We start from the raw sequence: 749 nt of genomic DNA on the forward strand, positions 1-749 counted from the left end.
TATTTTTGTATATATATATATAAGGCATTTGAAAAAAATTATGGTACACAAACGGCCTCTTTGGCGTCCACGCTTAACCGGTGTCAAACATAATAAAAACGCAAATGATAACACTTAGGGACAACGCAGCAAAGACAACAACAAACGTTCGTTGCGAGGTTCGGACACACACCGCATGTAGCGTAATAAAATTAAAAGCAGAGATAATAAGTTTGACATGCCCTGGTTCGAGGAGAGGAGTCTGTTTGTAGGGAACACACAGATCCGCCGGTACGAACCAGGAGTGCGTGAAGGCAGGGTTGATGTTGACTCCTAGTCCTATGGGCGGCTGGTGCCTCTGGAAGCTGGACGAGACGGCATAGTCCATGGCCACCGCCTGGTAAGGCAGCATGTCGGGGGTCGAATCGATGCACGACAAAACACAAAACACACGCACTGGCGACGCGCGATTTCAGTTACGCGGGCACGCCGAGCTTACGAGGCGATCCCGGCGCTATTGCTTTTGCCGTAGACAAGTGACTAATGACTAGTAAGGACTAACGAGTAGAAAGCTACGAGTGGGCGGACGCGGGCGGACTCGAGCACTCGCCGAGACGGCTGGTTGGTTACGGGCCACGCAGCTCGTGTTAGCGCACCTTGGCGCCGCGGTGTATCGCCGAGCTATTCGCCAGCCGTCCCGCCCCCATTTCACTTCCTCTATATCGCTACGTTCGGCATCAACAAGTAGCCAATACACCGCCGCCGTTAGC

The 749-nt window shown here is 52.6% G+C and overlaps 1 protein-coding gene across 2 annotated transcripts in view; it reads right to left on the minus strand.

The window, feature by feature from the left end:
• LOC108917025 (protein trachealess) overlaps positions 1 to 512 on the minus strand; it is a 37,928-nt gene extending 37,416 nt beyond the window's left edge. For both annotated transcript variants that reach the window (XM_018723444.1, XM_018723442.1), the window contains exon 1: positions 279 to 512. In XM_018723444.1, the coding sequence (XP_018578960.1) occupies positions 279 to 391 (113 nt within the window). In that variant the 5' untranslated portion in view covers positions 392 to 512. The remainder of the gene's footprint in view (positions 1 to 278) is intronic.
• Between the last annotated feature and the right edge of the window lie 237 nt (positions 513 to 749).

This window comes from Anoplophora glabripennis, unplaced genomic scaffold, assembly GCF_000390285.2.
Source record: "Anoplophora glabripennis isolate ALB-LARVAE unplaced genomic scaffold, Agla_2.0 scaffold2, whole genome shotgun sequence".
In the NCBI taxonomy this organism is placed as follows: domain Eukaryota; kingdom Metazoa; phylum Arthropoda; class Insecta; order Coleoptera; family Cerambycidae; genus Anoplophora; species Anoplophora glabripennis.